We start from the raw sequence: 27,048 nt of genomic DNA on the forward strand, positions 1-27,048 counted from the left end.
GCGCTTTCATTAATGCCGTCTGAAGTGTCCTTGCTGTTGCCTGTGTATTGTTGTGGTAACTAAGCAGGTAGGAGGAAAACAAAGAGAGACTAGCGAGGTGATTAATAAGGATTTTGATTACATTTTAAGTACACGTTGTTCTTTCTGTAGATTTTAAAGTAGAAAAAAGACAATTAGTCCAAATAATAAAAGTCAGCATTTGTTGTTGATGTTGAAAATCTGGGTTATTCCACCAAATGTGGACATCTTAACTCTTTTGATGTTAAAACATAGGTGTTGTGTTTTCTTACAATTAATATCAGGGTTCCCACACTTCTTGAAAATACTTGAATTTCAGACATATGAATTCAAGGCCTGGAAATTACTTAAAAGCAAACATAGCTCCTTGAAAGTGCTTGAATTTAAAGTTTATGGTGTTATTTCAACAATTGCAACAAGCAAAAAGGTCACTGGTTCGAGCCTCGGCTGGGTCAGTTGGCATTTCTGTGTGAAATGTTCTCTTCGTGTTCGCGTGGGTTTCCTCTGGGTGCTCCAGTTTCCCCCACAGTCTAAAGATATGTGGTATAGATGAGTCAGGTAAGCTAAATTGTCTGTAGTATATGAGTGTGGATGTTTCCAAGTGATGGGTTGCAGCTGGAAGGGCATCCACTGCGTAAAACATATGCTGGATAAGTTGGTGGTTCATTCCGCTGTGGTGATTCCTCATTAATAAAGGGACTAAGCTGAAAAGAAAATGAATGAATGAAAGTTGGTGGTTTTTTTACGCTGTGGCGACTCCTAATTAATAAAGGGACAAAGTCGAAAAGAAAATGAATGAATGAATGAGCTAAGTGTAAGCGAAATGATTGATTTTATGGTGCTATATATGCTGGGGGTGTTAATTAAGGTGCTTGGTGTAAAATTAATAGTGATTTTAAAAATCCTTGAATTTAGTCTTCATGTAAGAGTAGGAACCCTGTAATATAAACATATCTGAAAACTTATTTTGACCATCTGTGATTTTTGTGTTTGAAATTAAATTTTTATTTAAAATTCATAAGCAATGTCATTAGAAGTTGCAGGACAAAACAAAGCTCGCATTTTACTCACACGTAATGATAAAATGAAAATCCAGAGAAACTGAATTTTCAAATGCATTGTTTTCCCATAGCTGTATGGTTAATTATATAATTATTTGTGTAATGACGGCACAAAATTATGTTTTTTCTGTTCTTGCCGGGATAAATGAACCACAATTGTGTTTTATTTTATTTATATTTTAAATCATTGTTGAGTTGTAAATATTGTGTAACTTGTTTACATGCAGATTAATTTAAACTTAGACATCATTAACTGGTGAAGTATAATATAAACCAAATTACTGAGTACTAGTTACATGTAACAGCATTAAAATATTTGATAACCCAATAAATGTAACTAATCTGGGTCACACTTTTTTTAAGGTGGCTTTGTTAAGGTGCAACAATTAAATTAACTAATGAATGACATCAATTACACATAATTACTATAAATGCTTACTACATTAATAATTACAATTAATTATACATAGTTTTACGAGCAACTAAAACTAACCATATAGTAAGTACACCGAACAAGTGTAAGAAGGAAACCTTAAAATAAAGTGTTACAGAGAATGTTACTGTATACAAAGGAGATTGCATCAGATTTTTTACTGTAACTATAAGTTGTATTTTAAGAATTGGCCACAAAAAAATAAAAACATAATTAATTAATTAATTAATTAATTAATTAATTAAACAAGAGATGAAAAGATAATCATGTTGTATTGATTTTACAAGATCTAAATATTGATTTCTTTGCAAAGTTCTCTGTGCAGGCATCATTCAGTTCTTCATTATTTCCACTTCCTAACAATGTTTCTAAAAACAGGAACTCTTTTATGTAGCTTATGCATGAAGTGATTAACATCTGTTATGACTCTCTCTGCTTCTTTTTGCTCATGAGCTTTTGCCTAAATGCATTGCTGAATGAGTTTTCTATAATAAATAAATACAGATTCACTTTGTTATAACTGGTTTGACAACCAGTATTGAGATGACACAGACTGTAATAGTTGCTCATTGTTGCCATGTGTCCTGTTTTCTCTCTGTGTGTGTTTGTGTGTGTGTATGTGTGTGTGTAGTGGTAATGGCGAGGGCAGAAAGAGGTCTCTGTCAGGTTGCAGCACTGACTCTTTGACCCTGGTGCCTCCTCCGCGCAGAGTTTCTTGGCGGCAGAAGATTTTCCTGAGGGTGGCGTCACCCATGAACAAACCCTCCGCTTCGGTGCAAAACGTGGGTGGGTAAACATGCAGACAGGTGCAACATTACACCCGGTCCTACCAGTTGTCTATTTATAGTCAACATTAACAGGATAAATCATTGTTCTGCTAACTGTAGGTAAATCTCTGTTTAACTGTTATTTGAGAAGAAAAAATAACACCCCAAAGCACTATAGATGTTTGATAAATGTATACACATGATATAAATAACACTGACGACAATGATAAGCATGTATATACAGTTGTATATAATAACAATGATTATAATATTACACAAAAAAAAATTGTTGTAGGATTTTTAGAAATTGATCAAATTGCAAATATGATTATCATTTATTCATTTTCCTTCAGCTTAGTCCCTTTATTCATCAGGGGTCACCACAGTTGAATAAACTACCCTTCCAGCTTCATCCATACACTCTCACACTCATACACTACAGCTAATTTAGTTTTATTCAATTCACCTGTACTGCATGTCTTTGGACTGTGGGGGAAACAGGAGCACCCAGAGGAAACCCACGCAAACATATTTTGTCCCAACACAAATGAACATAGTTTATGAATGATATGATAATGAACAAATAAATGATTGTTTGCAAAAGTAGCAAAATCCTTTGTGTATTATCTTAATGTTATAAGTATGGTCATTTATTCTTGTTGCCTTATGGTTTTAGGTATGGTTTTAGTCCCATCATAGTACATTTTTGTCAGAAAAATCTAAAGTACTTATGAAAATTATTATTTATTTGTTATATATATTATTAGAAATTCAAAAAAAATATATATATTTTTTTTATTGTAAATTATTTCCTTGCAACTAAAAGTGTGAATCCAAGACATTCTGTTGAGCATCAGCTGTTTTCCAGACCCCATGGACGGCCGGGAGCTGCTGCCACTTTCTCCTCGGGCACTGACCCAGAATCAGGGGGGTCAGACAGGCCCTCAGTCCCCAGAGCAGACTTCAGCTGGACAGAAGCGGAGCCCAGCTGACTACAGGGCCTTGTGGAAGAAAGCCATCCACCAACAAATTCTGCTCATCAGAATGGAGAAGGAGAATCAGCGCCTGGAAGGTCAGTGTTTCGCTTTTTTCATTTATTTACATTTATTTGTCCTCCCACATTTCTCTTGTTTAGATTTATTCAAACTTGTGCAGGCCCACTTCACTTAGTCACTGTTTGTTAAACAAAAAAATAATTCTGTCATCATTTTTTTAAACCTCGTGCCTTTTAAAATTTTGATGAGTTTTCCTTCCATGGAACACAAAAGGAAAAATAATGTTTATGTAGCTATTTTTTTTTTTGCAAATAGGGAATGGAACAGTTATCAGGGGCTAACAAATTGTGCGCACACACACACACACACACACACACACACACACACACACACACACACACACACACACAAAACAAATGAAAACAAACTTGTGTGCTATTCTGATTCCTATAGATGGTTCATTCCACTCGGGCGACCCCTGATATATATGACTTCAGAGGACATGGAATGTAGTGTTTATTTTATTAAAGACAAAACTTTCACTGTTTTTAGTAATTCTAGAATAAACAAAAATAATATTAATATCAGTATTTATGTTATTAACTTGAACTATAGAAATGCATTTTCTTGATTAGTCTAAATATACCTATAGTAATAGCTATAGTAATATCAGGGCTTGACAATAAGGACTGACCGATGGCCTGGGGCCAGCATGCGAGAAGCTCGGTACAGTAGACAGGATTGTTACTGGCATGATCGGGTCACTAAAGTTTAATTTGGCTGTGACTGTTTGTCAATTGCGCAGAAATACAGTCTTGGGGTGCTTTCAGACATTTGTTTCATAACCTGTCTCCACACCAAATCAATTTGGTCCGAGATCGCCTGAATGAGGTTGCCTCGGCTCGATTGAAACGAACTCTGGAGCGGATCGATTGCAGTTAGAAAGCAAAATGATCTAACGAACCAGGCTATATCACAGTATATTATGGTTGTGTAATAGCCATATATACGAATATATGATGAGAGAATGAGTAGGGCGGGATGACATCATTCCTACCGATGTATGTGCATTTCATGTCGAATATGAAAGTAAAAGCATTCTGAAATATTACTGAATACTGTTTATCAGTTAGGAAAATTGACAGAAATTACCATCTGATCATTTTTTCATAATCTAATCTTATAATATTTTGTATTAGGCCTATTGTTTGGTTCATTTCTGCACTGACACGTCATTTCGAAAGAAAAAAACAACATTTATCTGTTACATAATCAGACTGCAGTCTCACTTCATAATTTAAGCCTATAATGCATAATTCTAGCCAAAATTTTTTTTTTAAAATAGATTAATTTAATAGATAGATTTTTTTTACAAAAATGTCTTTGGATGTGAAAAATACAGTGCACATTTTTGTATATATATATATATATATATATATATATATATATATATATATATATATATATATATATATATATATATCTCATACAATTATGTTTGTGTTTTGACACGTTATTTAAAATATCTGGCTAAGAAATAGCTATTATTATTTTGGTGGGGCTAGTGAAAATTTTGGCAGGGCAAGTAAAAATCTGAAGAAAAAAATCCTTGGCATTGAACCCTGAATATTAAAAAAGTAGCTAAAAAAATAACAAAATTGAAATAATTAAGATACAATTTAGAAACAAAATACACATATAAAATAATTTAACAATAAATTAGCTTGAGTAGCTTAAAATGAAGTAAACTTCAGTAAAAATGAAGGTGCACCAAGCTAAATTTGACAATGTTGATATTTGAAAGCACTAAAACAAACACGCCCATAACCCAGCAGGCCCTGCCCCTTAATGGAATCTCTGCATCCAGCGTTTGTGGAGTCACAGGAGAGAGGGAGTGTCTCCTCCGTCACCCCAATTTGACTGTTGTTTTTGCCCTGGTTTTATTTTTAGAGGGGCAAGTGCCACTGCCTCTATTTTGCATTCTGGGGCAAAGTTAATTATAGATGGGAATGTCTGGATGACTCTCACGCTCTTCAAGAGTGTGCTTTCAGTTCTGTGACCTTTGGGCTGCATGTGGTGCCCTAAGATGAGTCTCTTTTAGCGCATTAAAAGAATAGTTCACCCAAAATAAACCCCCACCCTTCAAGTGTTTACAAAACCGTTTCTTGTTTTTAAATTTGTTATTTAAAATCTTTTTATTTTGAAAGCCATTGACATACACAATAGAAAACCCAAAATTAGCCACTATGGAAGTTGATTGCTGCCATTTTGCAAAATTCTTCCACATAGGCTATATTCTTTTGTGATCAACAGACAAATGAAACTTAAACGTTTGGCGTAAAAGAATACATCTTGAAAGAATTTTCATTTTTGGGTGAATTTCCCCTTTAAGAAAGGTTGCGTTATTTCACTTTTGTTTAGAAGAGCTAAACTTGTGAAATATCGCCCTCTATTGGCCAAAATCTATCACTGTTGAGACTTCAGTGCTTTCCTTTTACTCTCTTCATCTCAATGTTTTCTGTCTGTTTTTGTGTGCTCTTGGATGGGCCGAACTGAATAAACATTAGAAGGTAAGGAAATCCAGCCTCATAATTGACGTCTCTGCTGAATAGGCTGCGTTTCATGTAGTTGTTGGCATGGTATCATTTTTTGGCTGCACTGTAGTCTACAAAGCCAGCATGCTGCAGTTGCCTTTTAAGATATTATTTTCTCCAGCAGTGTTACATCAATCTAAAGTCAGACAGAGAGCCTTTCTGTTGTTCGTCTGCTTTTAACCAGAGTACCAATGGTTTTTAATGCTTTGTTGGGGTCACTGTGAATTAAAGGCCATGCTGTGTCTTCGTACTCTCTCTGAAACTTGTCTAAAGTTGCTATGGAGTTAGGGTGCATGCTGTTATAACCATAGACTGTAAAAGATATAACCCATAATATTCTTTCGACTGCAGTATGCTATGGTTTATGTGTTGCACATTTGCCTGTGAAGCTTTCTGTTGTAAACGCATTGCCGTAAAGACACTTGCTACTGAAGATAATGTTCATCATTTTGTAAATTGGCTAAATTGGGGAATCGAATTGAGAGAGAAAGAATTGAAATTTCACAGGAGGGCTAATCGTTTTGCCTTCAACTGTATATGTTTGTGTGTGTTATTTACAAGTAATATGTACCTCAAGTAACAAAGTTGGTTTTAATTGGGTGCTTTGGTAGATCTTTGGGTGCTTTTGGCACCTTTATAGTAGATAATTTTTTTCACTCTATTTCTGTTCTGTTGTTTTGAATCAAAAATATATTTGCGTCCTTTTAAAAAATATTTGTTTGATTAAAGAAATCCTAAACCTTTTTTCTCTCACCCTGCAGCCAGCTGTGATGAACTGCACATTCGTAAAATGAAGCTGGATTATCAGGAAGTGTGTTCGTGCTCCAAAGAGGTGCAGGCGCTGTGGGACAGGAAGTTGAGCAGCCCATGCCGCACTAAAGTACAGTGGGACAAAGAGGAGATACACAGTGCCGTCTGCCAGGGTAAAAATTTTTATCCATTTAACATCATTACCCTGATGAAATGTTTCATTATTTACAATTATGTCAGCATTGTTCTCTAACTATACGTACACTAACTTTCACATTTTTACATTTTTTTCTCCCTGTTTTGGAAAGTTATTATGGTTCCAGAGGCAGCATTTATTTGATTTTGTAAAACAAAAATATTTTGAAATATATTGTTACAATTTAAAATCATTGTTTTCCGTTGTAGAATATAATTTGTTCTTGTTTAAGCTGAATATCCAGCAACTATTATTTCAGGCTTCAGTGTCACATGATCCTTCAGATATTATTTTGATATGCTGATTTGATTAAAATTCTGATTTTTTCAAGATACATTGAATAGAAAATAAAAAAACAGCTTAGATTTAAGGTATAAACTCTTTGCTGTCACTTTTGCTAAATTTAATGCATCATTACTGGATAAATGTTTGATTGCCTTTGAAAATACATCACATGCAATTTATTTATTTTTTTTGTGTATGTGTGCTTTATAGGTGTACCTAAAAGTCGGCGAGGTGAGATTTGGCTCCTGCTTTCCCAGCAGCATCGCCTGCGTCAGCGTCTTCCACACCGTCAGCAGCCACCTGAAACATCTTATCAGGATCTCCTAAAACAGCTCACAGCACAGCAGCACGCCATCCTGGTGGACCTCGGTCTGTAGCTACGCAACATTTGTTGATAGGAGATTACGAAAACTGATAAATGTCATTCCTGCAATATATATGTAAAAATCTCATCGAAAAAATAGTACCTTTAGCTAATAAATAACCGTAAACCATATACTTTAACATCTTTGCAGTTGTTAATATAATATAATATCCGTTTATATATTATAATAATATCTGTTTAATTCATACTGGAATCGAGAGGGCGCATCAACTCCACATACAGTATGCACTACAAATAACTTCCAGCTATCCGCTCAACAGTTCACCTAAAATGGAAAATTACCCCATTATTTACTCACCCTCAAGCTATTTTCAGTGAATATGAATTTCTGATTATTCTTTAAGACAAACACAGTCTGAGTAGTTTTATATTTTATTAGGTATAATGGTGTTGGCCAGTCCAAAGACATGCGCTATAAGTGAATTGAATAAACTAAATTGGCCATAGTGTGTGTAAATGTGAGAGTGTATGGATGTTTCCCAGTACTGGGTTGCAGCTGGTAAGGCATCCGCTGCGTAAAACATATGCTGGATAAGTTGGCAATTCATTCCACTGTGGCGACCCCTGATGAATAAAGGGACTAAGCCGAAGGAAAACGAATGAATGGTGCTGGATAGAGGCCCTTTTTGATGCTTCCAAAAGCATGTAAATCCATCGAAAAACTAGCCTACGGGGGTTAATGCAAGTCTTATTAAGCAGATCAATGTGTTTTTGAAACTAAAACTATTTCTCAGTTTTAAATCACATTCTCAAAAACTTCTTGACTGACCTTTGACTTGATGTTTGATGCATGACTTAAGACGTATTCATAGCGGAAGCTTCGCTGAGAATAGATGAACAAGGATAACTAAATGCCACTATCTAATTGAATGTGTGTATTGAGAAGTAATTAACATGGGTTAATTAATACATAGGATTTTATTGTAAGAGAAGAAGAGCTTTTTTGCACAGTTGTATTTGTTTGAATTATGGGGTAATTTGCACATGACAACATCATTGCCACGTGCCATAGCTCGCAGTGCGCCATAAAACTGACTGTAAATAAAGTTTATTATCGCTCAGATTACTATAAAATAGTATGATTTCTTACCAGATTTATGTTATGAAGTGGATTTAAATGTCAGTAAATCTCTTTGTTTTTTGCAGTTGGATACTAGTGTTAATGTTGTACATGTAGTTATTGTTGTACTGTTTTTTGTGGCACCGTACAGCCCTGACCAAACCATAAAAATATGATCATTTTTTGTTATTATCACCAGGAGGCAAATGTATATAATGGGGAGAGTCACAAACAATAAGATAAATCCCCCATCCCTAAAATGCACATAGATTTTTGACCCAGCGTATTACTGAAGACATGTTCCCATGATTTCCAGGCCGGACGTTTCCAACGCACCAGTATTTTAGCACTCAGCTGGGAGCCGGACAGCTGTCTCTGTACAACCTACTGAAGGCTTACTCTCTGCTGGACACTGAGGTGGGCTACTGCCAGGGGATCAGCTTTGTGGCCGGTTTGCTGCTGTTGCACATGAGTGAGGAACAGGCTTTCGACACCCTCAAGTTCCTCATGTACGACTTGGGTATTCGCCGCCAGTACCGTCCCGACATGATCTCTCTGCAGGTACACTGTGTGTGAGTGTAAAAGAGTGTCAGTTTTCACTTCATGTTCATGTTTTTCTTTCAAAACTGGTATGTTTGCTTGTCTGAATATGCCGTTTGTTAAAATAGCACAGAACTGGTTTTTGTGAGAATTAATGTGGTTAGCGGGGAACAATGCGTACTTATTTGAATGACTTTGGTGTTTTTACTAAAATAATTATTAAAGAGACTGAATAAAAAGAGGAGTGCTTTTGACATAAAGTATTCACATTGTACATAACTGTCAGCATAGTGGCTGAAAATATCATGTTTGACCAAATTAAAATGCATAAACACTTTATCTCAACAATGCCCCTTTTGTTTGAAACGTTCTTGTTTTAACAGTGGTAAAAGCTTGTTGAATTAATGTGTGGTGTAATGCTATGCACACCAACTATGTTTGTTTAATATTATGTAAATAAAATCTACTATTTTATTGGTCAGCAAGACAAGTCATCATAGTGGGAAAAAGTAGGTTGGATCCCCATCTGTAGATTCTATGTTCAGACAAATGCAAGTTCCTCTTTTATAAAACAATATAATTTCTAAAGTAAATAACAACAAGCATTGTTAAATACATTGCAAAAGTGCAATGGGGATTTTTTTTTTGCACAGTGATGCATCCATACCAATAGGTGTCAGTATAATGCTCAAAGCAAACAATTTTGTATCATTTAAAAAAAATTCTCTGCAGAAAAATTATTATTATATATGGAAGTGAAAACTTAAATCTAATGTTTTAGTGTCTAAATCAACAGTTTTTTGTACAGTAGTCCTTCGTTATTCGTGGGAGTTATGTTCTAAAAATAGCTCGCAATAAGCGAAATCCTCAAAGTAGTCAGCTTTATTTTTTATTTTAATTATTACAGATGTTTTAAGGCTGTAAAACCCATCACTACACTCTTTATACACTTTTCTCAGACAGGCATTAACATTTTCACATTTTTTTTCTCTTGTTTAACCCTCCTGACGTGTTCACATCCCACCCCTTACTTTAGTGTTCCTGGTCAAAATTGACCTGTCTGTTTTAACTGCTCATATTAGCACAAAAATCATTTTTCTCCACCAAATGTTTATTCAACATTCTTTAGCTGTGGACAACGTCTCAAAGTAGTGTTTAACATGAATCTACAGAATTAGACATAAAATAACAGCAATGAAAATAAAAATAGGTGCTGAAAATATATTACAAAATGAACAATAGATGACAGAAATCAAAATACTTTTTCATTACTAATAGTCAGCTCGCTAAAATAACCATCACAGGGTCTGACCAAAGAAATTGAAATTTGAATCCATCTGAATGATTTATCAACCAGCAAAACACAAACAAAATGCCATCCTTTCCTGTGTTCTGAGTGATCGGATGTTCAGTCCTTCAAGTGTACTAACATAGGGAATAGTGACTGAGGGTATGGACGGTGAGCATAGACACAGAACTAGCACTAGTTATACTTTGGTCATGATTGAGCGAGATAATAACGATCTAATATAATAAAATAATTGTTGCTAAGCTAAAAGGGCACCTGCTAGACTTAGAGATTGGCTGAACGGAGATTGGCAGAAAGAAAGAAAGAAAACAAGATTCCTTCTCTGTGCTTCTTTCCAGAGAGAGGGAAATAAATAAATAAATAAACGCCTTTTTAAAAATCATACATTTTTGTTTGACTGAACTCATATGAATTAACCACTAAACTGACAAAACGTAAAAGTTATGTTTCCTTGTGAGATCAGGCTGGAGGATCAGCACATAAGCATGTAAAAGAGATGTCTACCTGCAAAAGACATTGTTCAGTCTGAAATGTGTGTGTCAGTGAGTGAGGGAGGGAGTGAGTGAGTGAGTGAGTTGGGGTGGTGTGTATGGGGATGTTTTCTGTCTGAGGAATGCATAAAGCCTGAATACCTATTTATTTCCTATGGCGGTCACTTTTGACCGGGAACACCACAGGTGTAACAAGGTTGATTAAAACACTCAAAATTCAATGAAAAAGATGATCATCATTTTATGTGTTCAAATGCATAGTGTGGAGGATATTATAAGGCCTTGAGGCAATCAGATGTAAAACACCATATTTACGAGTGATTTAAGTAAATCGGTCAGATTTGACCTGAACACGACAGGAAGGTTAAACACTGTTGACGTTCAAACCTTCATAGAAAAAGAAGGCCATTTGATCTTCATTTATTTATTTATTTATTGCGTAATGTCGCCCTACAGCCACGTAACTTCTACCTACCTTTAGCATGTCTAGAAGTTCAACTATTTTTGCAATGGTTAGCATCTTCCTCTGCCTTTTGGGGGCTACCGCATGTGCCTTTAACGGTGTAGAACGTTTTGTTGACATTGTGGATGAAACAGTGCAGAACATTTCGTCGACTTCAGAGTCACACTGCTAGTGACTGAAAATGCATGTAAATTTGGCAAGCTGAACGCATTCTGTACTATACAGAAGACACGGCACAGAGGGGATTGATTGACAGTGGTCTACAGCCAGTCAGGACGCAGAACTCGATGCACTAATCAGGACGCAGAACACAATGCGCTGTAGAAAAACAGCTTGTCAAATTGCATTAAAAAAAACGGCGAAACTGCGACGCCGCGAAAAATGAACTGCATTATAGCGAGGGACCACTGTATGGCCTCTTATTGATATGTGAAGTTGACACTATTATTATGTTATATGTTCTTATTTATATAGTAGTCTGATGTGGCAGTAAGTAAACAAACAAACAAACAATCAAAAAGCTGAAATGTTATTGGTCGTTTTTATTCAAGTTTTTGCATCCACACCAGTAGGTGTCAGTATTAACATAAAAAACACTGGTGAATTAACCAGTGAAACAAATGTTTAAGTACACCTAAAATGTTACCTTAAATATAAGAAATGTATATATAAATATTTTTAAATGAACAAATTTCTTTTATTCCTGACTGTAAATTCCTTTCTCACGATATAGAGAGAGTGTATTTGTAATCAGCATAAACACACATTTGCTCGAGCAGCAAGCAAATAGCTGTCTCCACCTCTTGTGCACTGTTTCCTTGTCAGCTGTTAGTGGTTATTCATCATCAGATGTGCCAATCTTTAATCCCCTGAGAGAAAGCCTGCCTCAGCCAGTCACATTGTAGCCTGTTTAAAGTTCAACCCTCTGAAGTGTGAGTACATTTCTTCTTCTTCTTCTTTCTCTCTCTCTGGCTCTGTAGATCCAGATGTACCAGCTGTCCCGTCTGCTGCACGACTATCACCGTAACTTGTACTCTCACCTGGAGGAGCACGAGATCTGTCCCAGCCTGTACGCCGCACCCTGGTTCCTGACTCTCTTCGCTTCTCAGTTCCCACTCGGCTTTGTGGCCCGTATTTTTGGTATTTTTCATACTCATACCTAAATTTATGAAATGTATGTGATGATAAATGCATAATGTGTGTTGAAATATTTCATGCTTATGGTGTATGGCCTTTGACTCTTTTGTGTGTGTGTGTGTGTGTGTGTGTGCATGTGTGTGTGCGTGCGTGTGTGTGTGCGTGTGTGTGTGCGTGTGTGTGTGCGTGTGTGTGTGCGTGTGTGTGCGCGTGTGTGTGCGTGTGTGTGTGTGCGTGTGTGTGTGTGTGTCTTGTGTCAGACCTTCTGTTTGTGCAAGGCACAGAGGTGATTTTTAAGGTGGCGCTGTGTTTGCTGAGCAGCCACGAGGGAGAGATACTGGAATGCGACAGCTTTGAAAGTGTCGTGGACTACCTTAAATCTATCATCCCTACCCTCACTCACAGCCAGATGGAGGAGATCATCACTAAGGTACTTTTAAAAATAAAACAAGTTTTTCACCCATGGGAGGTGGAACTTTTATTATGTTATTTTAAAATAAAATGTTTGTGAATGCAGGAAAGTGTTTGTTTTAGATCATGTTAGCCTTTCTGGTTACACTTTGCAAATATAACATCTTTCACTTGTTTGCACTTTAGCTGTTTGTTTAGTTCATATGGGCTGTGTGAACAATACTTCTGAAGAAGTTATTAATTAAATTTCAGATTCATTTCTTTAATTACCAAGACATTAATTACAACCAAAAAGTATGTATTTCTTAATATTATTCAATGGTGGTTGGCTAGTGTTAGTATTATGTTCTGTGTTTTTTAAAACCAGATTTTACCAAATGTTTATATATACAGTCAGAAATATTAGCCCCCCTGTCTATTTTTTTCCCCAATTTGTGTTCAACGCAGAGATTTTCTCAACACATTTCCAAACACAATAGTTTTAATAACTAATTTCTAATAACTGATTTATTTTATCTTTGCCATGATGACAGTAAATAATATTTGACTACATATTTTTCAAGACACTTCTATACAGCTTAAAGTGACATTTAAAGTCTTAACTAGGTTAATTAGGTTAACTAGGCAGGTTAGGGTAATTAGGCAAAACTTGTTTTGTAGACTATCGAGAAAAATAAAGGGACTAATAATTTTGTCCTTAAAATGGTTTTTAAAAAAATTTAAAACTGCTTTTATTCTAGCCAAAATAAAACAAATAAGACTTTCACCAGAAGAAAAAAAAATTATCAGACATACTGTGAAAATTTCCTTGCTCTGATAAACATCATTTAGGAAATATTTAAAAAAGCAAAAAAAAAAAAATGCTTTTCAAAGGGGGGCTAATAATTCTGACTTCAACTGTACATATACTGTATTTTATATATATATATATATGTATATATACACATACACACACACACACACACACACACACACACATTTTATAGTACTTTATATATATATATATATATATATATATATATATATATATATATATATATATATATATATATATATATATATATATATACAGTATTTCAATAGTTTTTTTTTTTAATAAATCTTTTATGTACTTTTACCATTTTAATTACATTTTATATTTATATTATTATTTTTAAAAATCCAAAATTATTATTAGTTAATTTCTGTGGTACTTCTTTAACTTGCTATAGACTCTGTGTCATTTATTAGAGATTCATTCATTCATTTTCCTTTGGCTTAATCTCTTCATTTATCGGGGGTCTCCTCAGCAGAATGAACCGATAACTATTCCAGCTAATGTTTTACACAGCGGATACCCTTTCAGCTGCAATCCAGCAGCTGGGAAACACCTATACACACTCACATTCACACTTTAATTCCATTCACCTGTAGAGCATGTCTTTAGACTGTAGGGGAAACCGAAGAACCCAGAGGAAACTCATGCCAGGACGGGGAGAACATGCAAACTCCAGACAGAAAAACTAACCACTGAGCCACTGTGCCACCATTATTAGAGGTTATTAGAATAATTAAAAATTATTTGTCAGGAGTAGCCCTCATGTAGCAGTGCCTTACACAGAAGATTTGTCAAGCATGGGAATAAAATTGAACTTAATTTTCAACCACTGATGGATATTTAATGAGGAAACAGTTACAATATTTTTTATTCCTATAGTATAGAGCATAAAGTTTACGCTTTCCCAAAATCCATTAGTAATTTGCACAGATTTGCAGAGAACTACAGTATTTTTATTTATTTTTATACTTATTTTAACATTGTCAAATGTAGGCTGCACCTCAAGTGACAAAGACATTTATAGTAATATTAATTAGCTAGTTTTCCCAGTCTCATTCAATGTTTAAACTGATGGAAAGAGTTAAAGAAATCTAGTTAAAGCATATTCATTTTGTTTCCCATAGTTTGTAATAGTTGTGTTTTCTGTATTTAACCACTAGATGGAGCCAATTGTCTTGATTTTTCAAGACTAAAACCTTTTCGGTTGACGAAATATCAGGATTTATATATAAAAAAGACACAAGTACCTAGACCATTATTGTTTTTTTTTTTTTAATTGTCATACTTCCTGCTGGCGCTTGTTTGTCACTATCTGGTTACATTAGTTTGTAAGAACCTGTGAAACATATACTTTTAGAATGCCCAATATTTAATGTTAACAATGGAAATATTTTTAATGTGAATTGCTAGAATTTTTATCAAAAGTAAACCTTAAAAACCTGTTTTAGATGTTTATCTTCTGTATTGTGTATTTCTGATGTGGTCTTTTTATTGTTATAGTAATATATTTTTTTATGGAAAAGTGATATTTATAAAATGTTTGTATGTCTGTACATGATCTGGTTTTGCCATGAAATAGCTAGAGAAGCTGATATGGCGATAAATTCAGAATCTCTCTTGTAAGAACCGGTGTGATGATTCTCTGATGGTAATGAAATGTTTTGCAGGCGATTGAGATGGACATCTCTAAGCAGCTGCAGGCGTATGAAGTGGAGTATCACGTCCTGCAGGATGAGTTTTCAGACGGTCCTCCAGCGTCTGAGGACTCAGATAGACTGGATAAACTGGAGAAAGCCAATACCCAGCTCAAGAAACAGAACATGGACTTACTAGAGAAACTGCAGGTATGTGGATGAATGAATGTTTTGTGCTCTCATGGCCAGTGGGTGGCAGTAAAGTACCTGAAACCAAGATCTTCACAGAAGCGCATCACAGTTTACTACCAACAAAAAAAAAAAAAAAAAAACAAGATCATTTGAGTCAGACATTTAAGTAGACAGTTGACATAGACAGTTCAGCATTTAACCTGAAATGTAATGATAATCCAAATGGTAATAGTTTGTTGATCTGTCACACGCTGACGCTGGTGTTTATGAATGTGGCAGAATGAGTTAGCCTTGAAACTCTATTAGTCTAAACATGTAACGTCACAACATGTTCATCTCCAACTGGTTCCTAAAAACAACTTGTTGCTTAAAACAAGATGTTCCTAGAAGCATGATTTAGGGGAAAGTGAAACATTTTATGGCTGTATTTTCCTGACTGACGTAATACTATTTGGAATGGATACAAAACTGACTATCACTAAATCCATTATACAGCTTGCCCTGAAGATTTTGGGGGAATATGGATCACATTTATATTTAATTTAGGCAAACGTTTTCTTTGCTGTATTGAGTGTCTTTTCACTAACAATTATGGAAGAAATTAAGAGGCCAATTGACAGTTTTCAGTTTCTCCTCATTTATTATGTATATGTTTGAGTAAATTGGTAATTGTTTTAGTATATTAAGGTCAGATAACATTTCTTAAAAGTATTGTATTTTAGAGCATTTTGTTTTTTGCATCAGTCAAAATAGGAAGTGCTTTCATTTGTTGTGATTGAAATCTGAAGTTTTTTCTAAATAATATTTTGTCTAAAAATGATTAACTTCGAGTGAAAATGTGTTTTATTTTAGAAATGTCATAGTAGTTTACATAATAAAGGAAAATAAATGACATTTTACTCAAACACAAACTATGAATCCAAGTGATAACCTAACTCCATCTTTAGCTGTATATCTGTGGCTAAATTTGTTTTAATGTAGAACTCATTATACTTTCCATATAGAATCTGAATTTAAAAATGCAATAACTATTCATAAAGAATGCATTACATTGATCAAAAGTGACAGTACATTTATTTTATATTGTTATATTGTATTTTTTTATATTGTTTTTATATTGTTCAAAAATAATTTTTTATATAATATAATCATTTTTTATTTGTGTATGTATGTGTGTGTATGTGTGTGTGTATATATATATATATATATATATATATATATATATATATATATATATATATATATATATATATATATATATATATATATATATATATATATATATATATATATATATATATGTATATATATATATATATATATATATATATATATATATATATATATATAGAATTTGTTTTATTTCGGCTACAATAAAAGTAGTTATTAAATTTTAAGGTCAATATTATTAGCCTCTTTAAGCTATATTTTTGATAGTCAACAGAACAAACCCTCGTAATACAATAACTTGCCTAATTAACCTAACCTGCCTAATTAACCTAGTTAAGCCTTTAAATGTCACTTTAAGCTGTATAGAAGTGTCTTGAAAAATATCTAGTAAAATATTATGTACTGTCATAATAACAAAGATAAAATAAATCAGTTATTAGAGATGAGTCATTAAGACTATTGTTATTATAAACGTGTTGAGAATCTTCTCTCCGTTAAACAGAAATTGGGGGAAAAAATAAACAGGGGGGCTAATAATTCAGGGGGTTTAATAATTCAGACTTCAACTGTATATATGATTAATTTAATAAAAATTTCACAATATTACTGTATTTTTCATGAAAAAATTTGTCTTTATTTTGAACCATAAGGAACTTTGTTTTTAAAGTGATCTTGAACTTTTGAATAATTTGTTCAATATGTTGACACAACAAAATTTGTGAATAGTTTTAATCATAATATTCATTTATCACACAACTCTCATGTTTGTCCTTATTTCCAGGCGGCTCGTTTAAAAATTCAGACATTGGAAAGTAGCGTCGAGAGTTTCCTGTCCCGCGAGAGCAAGATGAAGCACCTGATCCGCTCTCTGGAGCAAGAGAAAGCCTCCTACCAGAAAACCATCGAGCGCATGCGTAACAGTTTACCATCAGACACCACGGCTGAAGTGGAGATGACACAACTCAAATCCAGCACTAACGGCAAAGCCAAAGCCGCATGTAAAAAGCCTTGAAGCTCCGTCCCACTGACTGATGCAACATATACTGTGGGTACATCAGAAGAGTGTCAGTCTGCTTCTTCCTCTTTTGTGTTCCCGTCGTTCTTCACCTTTGGTCTAATCAATCCGGAAATGTTTGACATCTTGCGGCCGCACTAAGAAAAAACAAAACAATACGCAAGTGTTGTCTTTCCAAAGATCAGCATGACTTGGCCCATTGCATTAATGTCCACTTGTGACTTTTATGTTCACTGTGAACTTTTCTTTTTTGACCTGGCACTTCGAACCAGGAGTTTGGAGGAAACCAAATATTTACCAGGTCAAATTTTTGCTGAAAGTGCTTCACCTAAAATACAGGCAGGAAGCGAAACCATCTGCTGCTGGCTTTCTCTGCAACTTACAAACAGTCCTGCTTGTTCCGATTTTGCAGCTCATGGGGCTTCGAGCGAATCCCTGTCTGAAAACATGAAGGGAAACTTGTCTTAAACCATTGCACAGATTTCTGTGTGTGCCTGAAGATCTTGTCGGATACTATGCCATAAAGATGTGTGTATACAATCTTTCAAACGCAGTGGGTCGCCTTCAATCCTTTTAGCATAGTTCTTTTTTTCTAACAATCACTTGTTTTTTTTGTCGCACCAACTGTACTTGACATCTGCGCACATTTTTGTAGCGTTGATCACAATCTGTCTTTTGAGGACAGCTCACGAAAAGAACATTTGATGGAAAGCTGTCAGAATTCATGAAGATGTCAAACGTTAAAACGTTCATTTCAATTATCATACATTTTGGGCCTATAGGCACGTGAGCCTAATTCAACAAAATTGATTGGTTCAAGTCAGATGGTGGCCAAAAAGATTGTACAGGAATCACGTCTAACCATGTGAATGTAAAATTTAAGCAAGAATATCTACTTGAACACTCAATCTTGTTCTCATTTTCGCAGTTTATTGAATGATTCAGAAATGTAATGTGGTAAAACACTTACGGAGTTCTTTGTCCATTACTGAACTTCGGGTTAGCGCTATATTTTTAATAAGAGTGAAAACAAGTCTTTGAGAGACAAAAGTACAGTGCATTTATGAGGAATTGTGCATTTGTTTAACAACATACTGACTTATGGTCTTGTTCCATGAAGCTAGATTAGCTAACTAGCCTGTTAAGTTTTAACCAATTCTGGGTTTTAGGTACCATGAAGGTACCAATCCTGGGTTTTAGGTACCATGAAAGTAGCTCAGTTCAGTTCAGCTGAGTTCAGCATCATACCATGGCAACAAAGAGGGATTAAAGTTAAGCTGCCTTCTTGTTACCTAAAACCCAAGACTGGAGCAAACTAAACTGAAACTTGACTAGCTAGCCAGCTAATCCAGTTTACAGGTACAGGCCCAGGTACATTGTTTTGAAATGACAAACAAAAAAATACTTTAATCTGCCTTCCTGCAGAGTTTAGCTCCTACCCTGATCAAACACACCTGAACCAATTAATTAGAGCACAGCTCTTGACAATAAGAGGCAGGTGTGTTTGATTTGGGTTGCAACTGAGATCTGCAGGAAAATAGATCTCCAGGAACAGGGTTGAGCACCCCCAATCTAGAGCAGGGGTGCCCAAACTCTAGTCCTGGAGTTTAGCTCCAGCTTTCTTCAACACATCTGCCTGGAAGTTTCTAGTATACTTAGAAAGAGCTTTATTAGTTGGTTCAGGTGTGTTTAATTGGGGTTGGAACTAAAAATATACAGGACAGCAGCCCTTGATCTAGAGAATAGGTCTCATACTCGATTCCTGAAGGGCCTCAGCTCTGCACAGTTTTGCTCCAATCAAACACAGCTGATCCAACTAATCAAGGTATTCAAGCCTACTAGAGACGATTAAGCAGGTGTGAATTGAAGGTGGTTGGAGCTAAACTGTGCAGAGCTGTGGCCCTCCAGGAATTGAGTTTGAGACTATTGAGCCTTTATAAAGTGTCTGCCGTTATAATGAATGTAAATTCTCAATTACATTTTTGTAAGATTTAAAATGGCGTCTAACCTGACTAAGGTCTGCTATGCCTTTGTGTAAAGGTAATAAGGCCAGTTCACATGCACTGACAGATGGCAAAAGAAACTTCATCTTGTTTTGTCGGATCATTGTGTTTGCCCCTGTTGGCATCTGTCAAAGCTTGTCATCTTCACAGATTGAACATGCTGAATCTGCGCTTGTCAGGTTGTAGAACGTCTGAGAAGTGATTTGCTGTAATCTGGTGATTGTTTGTGTTCCTCTGCATGTGTCTGTGTGGTGTGAATTGGCCACAGTGCTCTACTGTCAAACCTGGAAGATGAGTTCATTGCGATGGGTTTCCTTGATGTTTATCTAGGGTAATTTGTAATTGGGTTTTCAATTCATAAGTAAAATGAGGTCTGCTGTAAATGATAACCTGGTGATGCTTGAACAATTTGTTGTACAATGTAAACCACGCATTAAACATACTTTTGCGGTAACTTACTAGAAACATACATCTTTACAAACAACTCATTTTCAACAATTGTAATTCACTTTGTAGAGCAACATGTCAAAGCATTGGCCAGTTATGTTTACTATAAACTGATATTTATTTATGAATTGAAAAAGAAACATTATAAAAACCAAAAGAGAATGAGACCAGCGTTTTGATGCAGCACTCTATATGTCAAAACTGACATATTAAAAAGTGCTCCTGCTGGGCTTAGCGGTGGTCACCAGTGGTGTGTAAAATATGTCTGATCTTTATTCTAGGTAGTGGTTTTTGATTGTTTTTGGGGTCTTTTTAATGATATCTTTTCAGAAATATGTTTCTGTGACATGGCAAGTTGAAAAGACTACATTTCTTTGGAGAGAGTGAAATACGCATGTTTAATCAAGGGCTGCGAATACAGTACATCAGACTGGTACATTCTAGCAATACTCCTGCACCAAAATAAAGGACGGCGGAGTAAGGATTCATTGTAAAACTGCATAAGAACAGGGTCACGTTTTCTTTTCAACATTTCTTAGTGCTGTTATGATATGTCTTCATACATATGACATAAGGTATTTTATATTTACTGTGCCAAAACTTTAGCATTAGATAATGTTTCCAAATGCTGCCATTACTTCTCAACAAACTTCCCAACATGGAGAGGTTGTGTTTTGTTGGACTACAGTAGTTTCAGATTCACTTTTGATTGCAACGAATCCAGTGAAAGTGTGTATGCAGTGTGCTGACAGTATCTCATGATTGTTTCTTTTGATTTTGGCTGAGTGGTCAGTTCTCCAGCCTCCATTAAAATCAACTTTTTATAACTCTGTTTCCGTTTATTATTATTCGTTAGAGAATCTTGCCAAAGTAAGCATGACATGACCTCGTTGAAAGGGAAATATACTGATATCCTGTTCAAATTTCATTTCTTCTTCTTCAGAGACTAAATTTAAGCAGCATCTCCTTTCAAGCTACAAACACCAAGCTTTGGTGATACCTTCAAGATCTTGTCAATTGGTATGCTATAACTTTTTGAGTTTTATAAAAAATCTATCTTTCCATCTATCTAGCACTAGCAAAGCTTAGTAATTACATTCTAGCATTAACCATGCAATAATGTTAATGTTACACAAGCTAAATGTTAAAATATGTAGCAACATATGAACTATGGCTGTTTCTCAATATGCGTTCTTCAGCGATCTTGCGTTCTCATGTGATTTCATCATCCACCACCAATGTTCAGTTACAAAACTCAAGGAGATATGTTGCCAGGTCACCTCGGAAGAACAAACTCATGACTGCAAGAATGGAGGACGCAGAAAAGTTCCCGGATGTGTTCTTGATATCGAGGACGCCTGCCTGCAGACGAACGAAGCTGTGGTCACACTGGGCTTTTCCTCCCATAGACTTCTATTCATACACACGCTAATGTGTCAGACCGGAAACGCAGGGTCATGCGTTACATTTCGCAGTTCGCTGCCGTGCAAAGTTCAAGCTTGGTGAACTCTGACCTGCGAAATCGCATCACTTGACTGCGTGAGACCAACCGAGGATCAAAACAGGACCTCTCTGGACAGAAATTTAGAACATGGAGCAATCGCTGGCTTTTTTTAATGTCTAATCATCTTGTTTAATCCCGCCCCTTTTCGCAGCGCCGCATGACAGAATTTCGCACACACAAAGCCCAGTGTGACCGCAGCTTGATCTACAATCCCAGAAGTCACTGTGGAGTGGAGGTGGGAAGCTCAGCATTTTATATAGGTTTATTATTAAAGTTCAGAGATCTAACTTATCTAAGGAGTTTCCCTTAATGAAACCGTGTATATAAACATTACCATGAAAATCTTACTAAAGGCATAAACACATTAAGGTGTTTATTTGCTGAAATTCATATTAAATACCATTTGATTTGTATTGTGCAACGTATATTTGTAAAGTCTTTTTGCATTGTGTATATATAGTAAAAAGGGGAAAAAATAAATCGTATGAATGCTGTAATGATAAAATAATTTTCCATTAAAAACACGTGAAGATCATGTGACCATCAGAAAGAACTCAGCATCTCATTACAGGTTCTCTGTTCTTGTGAGTTTGTTCTTCTGAGGTGACCTGGCAAGACTGGTCTTCACAAGAATACAAGTTCGTTCTCTGCGTTCTTTGAATTGAGAAACAGTTAATGTTAGTTGGCAGCATACGGATTCATGCTAGCGATTTGTTAAAACACCATAACCAATGAAACAAGCTAGAACATGCTATCAACATGCTAACAATGTTAACTTTGCTGGTAACAGCAGCATACTGATTCATGCTAGTGATATGTTAAAACATCTCAAATGATAAAACCTTTTATACAGTTATTGGATAAAACAAGCTAAAACTGGCTAGCAACATGCTAATTCATGCTAACAGAATCATAAAGCTGTTATGATAGTAAAATTCTAATTTACTTTTTTTATTATTCGTAAACAAGCCTTTTAAGAAGTTATTTTAAATTTACATGTCATTGTCGAGTTCTATCATCAAATGTTTGTCTTTTGTCTACTAATCTACAGTAGTTGGTTATTATTTATGCTTGATGTCCCTACTGAAAAAAAAAAAAACTGCTTAAAGCCTAAGCTGGTTTTAGCTGGTCGACCAGCCTGGTTTTTAGAGGGGTTTTGGCCATTTCCAGGCTGGTTTCCAGCCATTTCCAACCTGGTCTTAGAGTGGTTTAAGCTGTTTTTTTTCATCAAGGGTATAAGTATCTGATAATAAAATATCTGTATACCTATTCAGCAAACTACTTCAAAAGCCTCTAGCGACCTCTATACATATTTCTTTATCCTCCACGATGCTCAATGCAATTACTCATGCATGCTTAAACCAATAATACCTGTCAAGCCATATTTTCTGGGATTCTCCCGTATTTTGCAATTCTGTGCCGCTATCATTACGTAAATGTATTTCTCCCGTATTTTTTATATTTCTATGAAGGGTGGCAATAAAGATCAAAGAGCCGATCCTCCCTATACTCAACCCATACTACCGAACCACCAGGGGCCGCCCTTGCACTTAAATATGAATCTGTTCTGTTCTTTCATTTTATTTAGGCATGAAAACACGACAGGATTCTCTTCCTTTCCATTAGGTGTCGTCGCCCCTTCTATTTAATCCCAATGTTGACAGGTATGAATATGTGTGCTCATAACATCATTTTGTGTACACATTAATTTTATGATTGTTCTAATTTTGCACTTTGAAACCTGTTTTTAAATCTTTGGACTTTTAAATCCCAAAACTGTGTTGTCATGTAAATTAATGGCCAAACTACATAGCTGTTAACTTCATTTTTAATTCAATGAAAACATTGTCATGTAAGCTCCTTCTAAGTTAGACAATTTGATTACAGTTCTGTTTATTTGACACATTTTTCAAAAACGTACAGCTATTTCTTTGCAGATTTTCATCCAATTTTCACTGAGCTATCAGTTCTTTGAATACCTCTTTATGTGCTGAACATGAATATGAATATAAATTTGTTTCTCTACTGTTTAAAGCTAGGCTAATGCATACAAGAGCACTAGAATCCCTTTAAGACTTAAAAATGATGACATACTTGAGCCGGTTGTGCATGATTGTCCAGTAAACAGAGCCTCCTACAAGCAGTGCTTGAATATCAAATTGAGCCCCATGGTTGTTCCCTTTACCTGAGGCTGTTAAACAGTAAGATAGAGGCTCCATGGCTGTGCCAATGCTTTATCTCTGGGTCAGTATTGGTTTGTAACACCTCTACTATTTTGTGATGTAAATTTTATGCTTTTATAAAGTTGCCATTGCAAAAAACACAACACAACAGCCTGAAGATGTTTACGGTTTAGCAAAGTCAACAGGACCACACATTTTATTGATTGTTCTCTGAGGTGCTGTTTGTAAGTCAGTGGTGAATTAAGAGGTTGCTGTTATGTGCCCTGATGTTATTAATATTTGTAGAAAAATTACGAATATCTGCCTGCTGAGGGGAAAACTATATTGAAATATTCATAATGCTCTGTAAGATTGTCAGATGCAATATGAATATGGTTTAATCTCAGTTTATGCATTGATATTAAAATCCAAATCAAGTCACACATTGTTTTAAACAGTAAGTCATAAATTAGTAATAATAATAATATAAAAATACAATAAAGTATGCATAAGAGCAATATTTTAAACTTAATAATTAATTTAACTTATTTCAACAATATATTCAGTAGCATGATAAAGGAGGGTGATGTTCTGAAATGTTTAGAGATGGATATTTGAAAAAAATCTTAATTATGTATTTTGCAAATATTATTTTCTAGCTTTGCATAAATATAGTGTTTACGTTATGATCTGAAGGTAGATATTGATTATATATATTGGGTTTAAGGATGTTAGGGTGACATTACTACACACATACATGCTAATAAAATACTGCATGGCGTGTGTAAATATATAATCATCCTGAAAATGAATCATACAAGCAATAATTTATTAATATTTTACTAAAAGCTTATTGATAAAGGGATATCCCAAAATTACTTTATTAGATTTACAAGATTTATTTTATTGGATTATAATCTACTTGCTTAAAATCAGAGATTTGATACAAATTTTATGAAAAAAGAAATGTTAGAATTATGTTAGCAATATAATAACAAGATAGTGGTATATTGATTAATGCTATCAATGTGTTAAAACATGATATAAAAGCTAGATAAGCTAGAACTGATATAAAAAGTTAGAACGCAATTACTTGTACAATGCAATTACACTGTTAATGATTTTTGTAAATTACACAGTATTTAACTGTAATATGAACTTTATTGTACAGATTGAAGACAGTATGTTAAACAGTTAAACAGTATGTTACTGTTTTTAAAGTTGCATTGTTAAAATTGCTGTATATTTTACAGTAAAGCTGTACAATACTGTAAATACATAGAGCAAGATAAATAGTGCTGTAAATGTAAATACAGTATGTTTGCTGTAATTGATCTAAAGTAAGTTACTGGCGAACTGCTGTCAATAAGTTACTGTAGTGTACAATTGTATGTTCATAGACTGAACAAAAGTTTACCCAGGGTTATTCTAAAACCAGGATAGACAAAAAGTTCAGTTTTACAGCATTCTAAAAGCTCAAGTGTTGCACATCTTCATATTACAGAGTATTGGCATACACACTCACCGGCCACTTTATTAGGTACACCTTACTGGTACTGGGTTGGACCCCCTTTTGCCTTTAGAACTGCCTTAATCCTTCGTGGCACAGATTTAACAAGGTACTGGAAATATTCCTCAGAGATTTTGCTCCATATTGATGTGACAGCATCATGCAGTTGCTGCAGATTTGTCGGCTGCACATCCATGATGCAAATCGCCCATTCCACCACATCCTAAGGGTGCTTGATTGGATTGAGTTCGGGTGACTGTGGAGGCCATTTGAGTACAGTGAACTCACTGTCATGTTCAAGAAACCAGTCTGAGATGATTCATGCTTTATGACATGGCGCGTTATCCTGCTGGAAGTTGCCATAAGAAGATGGATACACTGTTGTCATAAAGGGATCGATGGCCAGCAACAATTTCCAAGTAGGGTGTGGTGTTGATACGATGCTCAGTTGGTACTAATGGGTATTGATACTATTCAGAGACGCTCTTCTGCATACCTCAGTTGTAATGAGCGGTTATTTGAGTTACTGTTGCTTTTCTAACAGCTGGAACCAGTGTGGCCATTCTCCTCTGACCTCTGGCATCAACAAGGCATTTGCACCCACAGAACTGTCGCTCACTGGATATTTTCTCTTTTTCGGACCATTCTCTGTAAACCCTAGAGATGGTTGGGTGTGAAAATCCCAGTAGATCAGCAGTTTCTGAAATACTCAGACCAGCCCATCTGTGACTAACAACCATGCACGTTCAAAGTCATGTAAATCACTTTTCTTCCCCATTCTGATGCTCAACTGCAGCAGATCATGTTAATCATGTCTACATACCTAAATGCATTGAGTTGCTGCCATTTGATTTGCTTATTGGGAGTTTGTGTTAACGAGCAGTTTAACTAATAAGCAGCTGTACCTAATAAAGTGGCCGGTGAGTGTCTATTGCACCAGGCCATAAAGGTATGAATGAAACTGTCTCTTCACTCCAGTTGACATGTTTCTGTCACTATTTGACATTTCCCCACTCACACGCTGAAACTACTGCTTATATACTGTGCAACGTGCAGTGTTTCTATGCCTGGCCAAACCATGTCTGTCAACATGAAGCATTGGCTGTCAGTTGCCTCAACACTTGAAGGCTTTTCACACTACATTTAACCCTGGGTTTTCTTCATTTTAAACATTTTTTTCAGGGTAAACCATTGGATCTAGCCATCAGGCCAGTCTTCAGACAACTACTGTACATTTTCCATTCAAGCCATCTTCATGGTTGCACCTGCAGTGACATTTAATAAGAATATCAAACTCTGCATTCAACAAAATCAATAACTGGAGGACGCTATGATCGAAAGCCTGTGGTTGTTGTGTTGTGGCTTTGTGTTAACGAAGATGGAATGTAAATGCATGTTGGGTGATTCAAAGAGCAAATAGCACTTTTGACAACTTGTAGTGCAACAAATCATTACGGCCAACAATAGCTTTCTTCATGTTCACATCTTGAAACACTTTTTAAAACTGTAACACTGTTTCAGATGGGATGCATTCGTCCAGTCATCAGTAGCACTGTGATACTGAATTAATAGATGATATGTGGTAGCACACTATATACTGTGATATCCAATACTCAAAAACAATTATATAACCTACATGTTTCATATTATTTCAGGGAAAAGACAGCATGACTTGGGGCACGGTCGCCTCACAGCAAGA

General features: G+C 35.4%; 1 protein-coding gene across 3 annotated transcripts in view; it reads left to right on the forward strand.

The window, feature by feature from the left end:
• Positions 1-21,000, forward strand: part of tbc1d4 (TBC1 domain family, member 4) — a 57,099-nt gene extending 36,099 nt beyond the window's left edge. For all 3 annotated transcript variants that reach the window (XM_056465433.1, XM_056465435.1, XM_056465434.1), the window contains 9 exons: positions 2,144-2,298; positions 3,148-3,351; positions 6,630-6,791; positions 7,310-7,468; positions 8,861-9,105; positions 12,328-12,487; positions 12,745-12,914; positions 15,380-15,556; positions 17,490-21,000. In XM_056465433.1, coding sequence (XP_056321408.1) covers positions 2,144-2,298; positions 3,148-3,351; positions 6,630-6,791; positions 7,310-7,468; positions 8,861-9,105; positions 12,328-12,487; positions 12,745-12,914; positions 15,380-15,556; positions 17,490-17,720 — 1,663 coding nt within the window. In that variant the 3' untranslated portion in view covers positions 17,721-21,000. The remainder of the gene's footprint in view (positions 1-2,143; positions 2,299-3,147; positions 3,352-6,629; positions 6,792-7,309; positions 7,469-8,860; positions 9,106-12,327; positions 12,488-12,744; positions 12,915-15,379; positions 15,557-17,489) is intronic.
• The last annotated feature ends 6,048 nt before the right edge of the window (positions 21,001-27,048 follow it).

Source organism: Danio aesculapii, chromosome 9 (genome assembly GCF_903798145.1).
Source record: "Danio aesculapii chromosome 9, fDanAes4.1, whole genome shotgun sequence".
Taxonomy (NCBI): Eukaryota; Metazoa; Chordata; class Actinopteri; order Cypriniformes; family Danionidae; genus Danio; species Danio aesculapii.